General features: G+C 41.6%; 1 protein-coding gene across 1 annotated transcript; it reads right to left on the bottom strand.

Moving 5' to 3' along the window:
• Nucleotides 1-745: 745 nt before the first annotated feature.
• LOC119918376 (E3 SUMO-protein ligase ZBED1-like) lies at nt 746-2,318 on the bottom strand. Its single transcript, XM_038739073.1, has 2 exons — nt 1,502-2,318; nt 746-1,297 (listed from the first exon to the last, which is right to left on the bottom strand). The coding sequence occupies exons 1-2, from the start codon at nt 1,949-1,951 to the stop codon at nt 1,148-1,150; spliced, it is 600 nt and encodes a 199-aa protein (XP_038595001.1). The 5' UTR covers nt 1,952-2,318; the 3' UTR covers nt 746-1,147.
• Between the last annotated feature and the right edge of the window lie 1,104 nt (nt 2,319-3,422).

Below are 3,422 nucleotides of genomic sequence, written 5' to 3'. Positions count from 1 at the left end.
TATAGCAATTGTAGTGTCAGTTAAATGACTAATTATTAACATTTTGATACACCAACCAAGTTAGCTGGACCACACCTCTCATTTAACTTCGGGCAATTTCTGTTTCTATGCCCCAATATATTTGGGAGGCAAATGCTAGCTGTTAAACTTTACAAATGAAAGACTGTTTTATGAGAGAGAACACTGTTAGTTGCACCTATTGAGTAGTTTCCTTAATAATGTCAGCAAAGGAAGCTGAATGAATGAAAAATACTACAATATAGGGTGTTTGAATGATGACTTGAACCCTGATATACTGTATAGGCTCCTATGTTAGGTTACACCTACAGTTGTTGACAATAATAATGATAATATTTTATTTCTGCTATATATAAGTTCTTTGATTGTTATCTTGGTATATTTTTGACATAATTTTAGAGGCTAAAAAATGTATTCCCTGCAACAACGTCTGACCTAGCAGCTCATAAACAAGCGTTTATTTCTTTAATAAAAATTGTCAGATTTATCTATTATTAACTTGGCTTCTCACAATGGCAACATTTATGCCCTGCCAAAACGGGGCTGAATGATTAGCAGTAAATTAGCCTCTCTCTAGGTTATAGATTTTCCTCCCGCAGAACTCATTAACTTACAACACGGCCTTCTGAATGTCTTGGTTGCAATTTGCTTCATAATACTGCATGGGATGTCCTGGTGTTTCAGCATGTTATTAATCATAGACATTGCTTGAATTATTTCATGTAGATGGAAAACAAGAGCCTTCATTAGGTTTATTAGGGACTTATGCAATGCCATTTGAAAAGAGAAGCAATTAAGACACTGCAAGACACAGGTATTCAGGAGTTGGCTGTTATGTCCTTCCTTATCTAAGGTCATAGCCTTACTGTACATATGTTTTACAGGTAAACCCAACGGCGCCATGAAACATGTTGATGCAGCAACTCTTCAAAATTGAGCATCAGTTTGCTGCACTGAAGCACAGCTGAAAACATACAGTGCAATGATGGTTATTGCATTAAGTGGCTGAATAGAGGAAGGGTTAAGACCAATATTTCAGGTGAGAGGCAGAAATGGGGCTTTACAGTATTTCTCCATTTCCTCTTCAGTCTTGACATAGGGGGTCTTGGGTTCTACTGGACCTTCAGTGTCAGTCTGTCAGACTGTCCCAGTAAACTCGCGAGCAAGGCCTTTTTTGGGGGGGAGGAGAGAGGCTCTCCTCAATGGGTGATTCTTCTTCCAGAGTTCCTCTTCCCCCAGCCGCTTGATCGACGTTAGTCCTCTTAGGTGTACTGTCAATCTGTGTTTGAACAAAAGAATAGAAAATAGCATTAAACTGGCAGGTAGTGTGCTCTGTCAATTCAACAGCTCATATTTACAGTATTGGTATGGCTGTTTTTAACTGTCTTATAAAGCTTTTAGTCATTGTAGTTTTATTTTTGTTATGAATATTTTAAGTTTGTTTTTAATTTTATACATTTTACAAGAAACATGATGAAATTACCTCCAAGGATGCAGCCTCCTCAGTCACTCCACTGTATATCTCCAATCTCTCCTCCTCTGTGAGAAAAGGCAGTCCCTTAAAATGGGGATCCAGGGCAGAGGCTGTATGAAGGATCTTCTTCTCTGCCTCACTGCTGTACCTCTTCAGGAAATCTGCTTTGATGGCATTCTTGATCTCATGGATCATGGCTGAGACTCCTCTGGTGTCTGTCATGTTCTGGAGGAGCTGTGCCTTTAGAGGGACAATGAGAGACTTTCTTGGATTGTGCTCTTCCGACATCAGCATGGTTGCATCCTTCATTGGCTTTAATGCACTCACAGCGTCCTCTGCATTTGACGCATCTGTTTGGTTGAGAGTGCAGATATCTGACTCTCCTTTTCTGACTTCTGAAGACAGCAAGACGGCACAGATTGCAGATTGTTGTTGTTGTTCTAAGAACATCTCGACCATGTCATGTGGGCTGTTCCACCTTGTTGTCACATCAGTTATCAGCTAATGATTTTCCAGGCCAAGACATTTCTGTTTCTCGTTCAGACAGTGGCTCACATTAGTGCTGCGGTGGAAGAATGCTGACATTCGTCGCACTTTGCCCAGAAGCCTGGAGAGCGCGGCGACTTTTGGCGCTCGCTGGGACGCGAGATTCAGTGTATGTGCGAAGCATTTAACATGAGGGAATTTTCCGACTTGAGCTGCAACGATCATGTTCGATGTATTGTCAGTCACAAGCACTACATTTTACCTGACAGCTGCAATTCCTCCACGACACGAAATAGTAGCTCTGCCAGATGAGCACCCGTGTGAGACTCAAACGGCTCTCATCTACAGCACGTGTGACAAGATCTGCCAGTCCTCGCTAACGTAATGTGATGTTACTGTAACATAAGACTCTGTTACTCACGTTATTGCGACTTGACTTGCTTGGCTCATTGACGGAATTACCTGAGCTTTGGTTTCGCTGTAGAGTGCAGGTATTACCTTTTCTGTAAAGTGACTGCGTGTCGGTAGCTTCTTCAACAGGTGGCGAAACCCGGGGTTGTCCACAACCAAGTAAGGCCATAGGTCCTCACACTTGGGTTATTCTCTTCTGTTTTTCAGAGTTTGGTGGCAAAGTTGACAGTGTCACATCAATTCTTGGCTGAGCTGGGTCTGCTAGCGTTATTTCCTTGGCAGGTGTTAGCATCTCAGGGTGAAAATGGCTAACGTGGTTTCTCCAGTTAGTAGTATTCCCCAGATATTTTATTTTTGTGTGACAGACTTTACACACAGCGTGTGTCTTGTCCAATTCGTTCTTCCCAGTATGTTCACAAAATCGGAAATGTGCCCAGATGTTTTTCTTTCAAAATGCTAGGTGCATTTTTTATCTCTTGCTCTTGCACTTGGCATCCCTCTGCCATTTTAGCGCGTATGCAACGAATGACGTCAGTCAGATGAGCCATTACTTACTACTGCCACGACCGGAAAATGAACTACCAACATTAGTAGGCTATAATCAATTATGGTCTGTCAATGCATCGATGCAGAATCACCCACGTCCGCATCGAGATGCATTGTAGAAATGATTAATTTCAACACTCCTACTATAACCAGCCAAACTGTTTGGCTCTCTTCCAAGAATATTCCCCTCAGAACAGCATCTAAGAAACTGTCCCCTCGCTTCATTGGTCCCTATGAGAGTGAGAGTTATTAGCCCTTCACCAGTCAGACTTAAACTGCCATGAGGATATCCAGTTTTAATCCACACTTTTACGTTACATTTTTTATATCCTTTTTATTTAACTTAAGTTTTATGTGGGTTAAGGATTTTAGTCATCAGACGTGGATTTTAAACTAGATGACCGTAAAAACGCTATCAACACTACTGATCACAACAAAGCTCCAGTGACTATGCTAGCCAAGATAACTCTGCCCCATGAGGACTGCA

This window comes from Micropterus salmoides, unplaced genomic scaffold, assembly GCF_014851395.1.
Source record: "Micropterus salmoides isolate LMB-PRFRI ecotype aquatic unplaced genomic scaffold, ASM1485139v1 Ms_hic_scaffold_23, whole genome shotgun sequence".
Lineage (NCBI taxonomy): Eukaryota > Metazoa > Chordata > Actinopteri > Centrarchiformes > Centrarchidae > Micropterus > Micropterus salmoides.
Note: the sequence above shows the minus strand (reverse complement) of the source record. Positions and strands in the feature narration are given on the sequence as shown.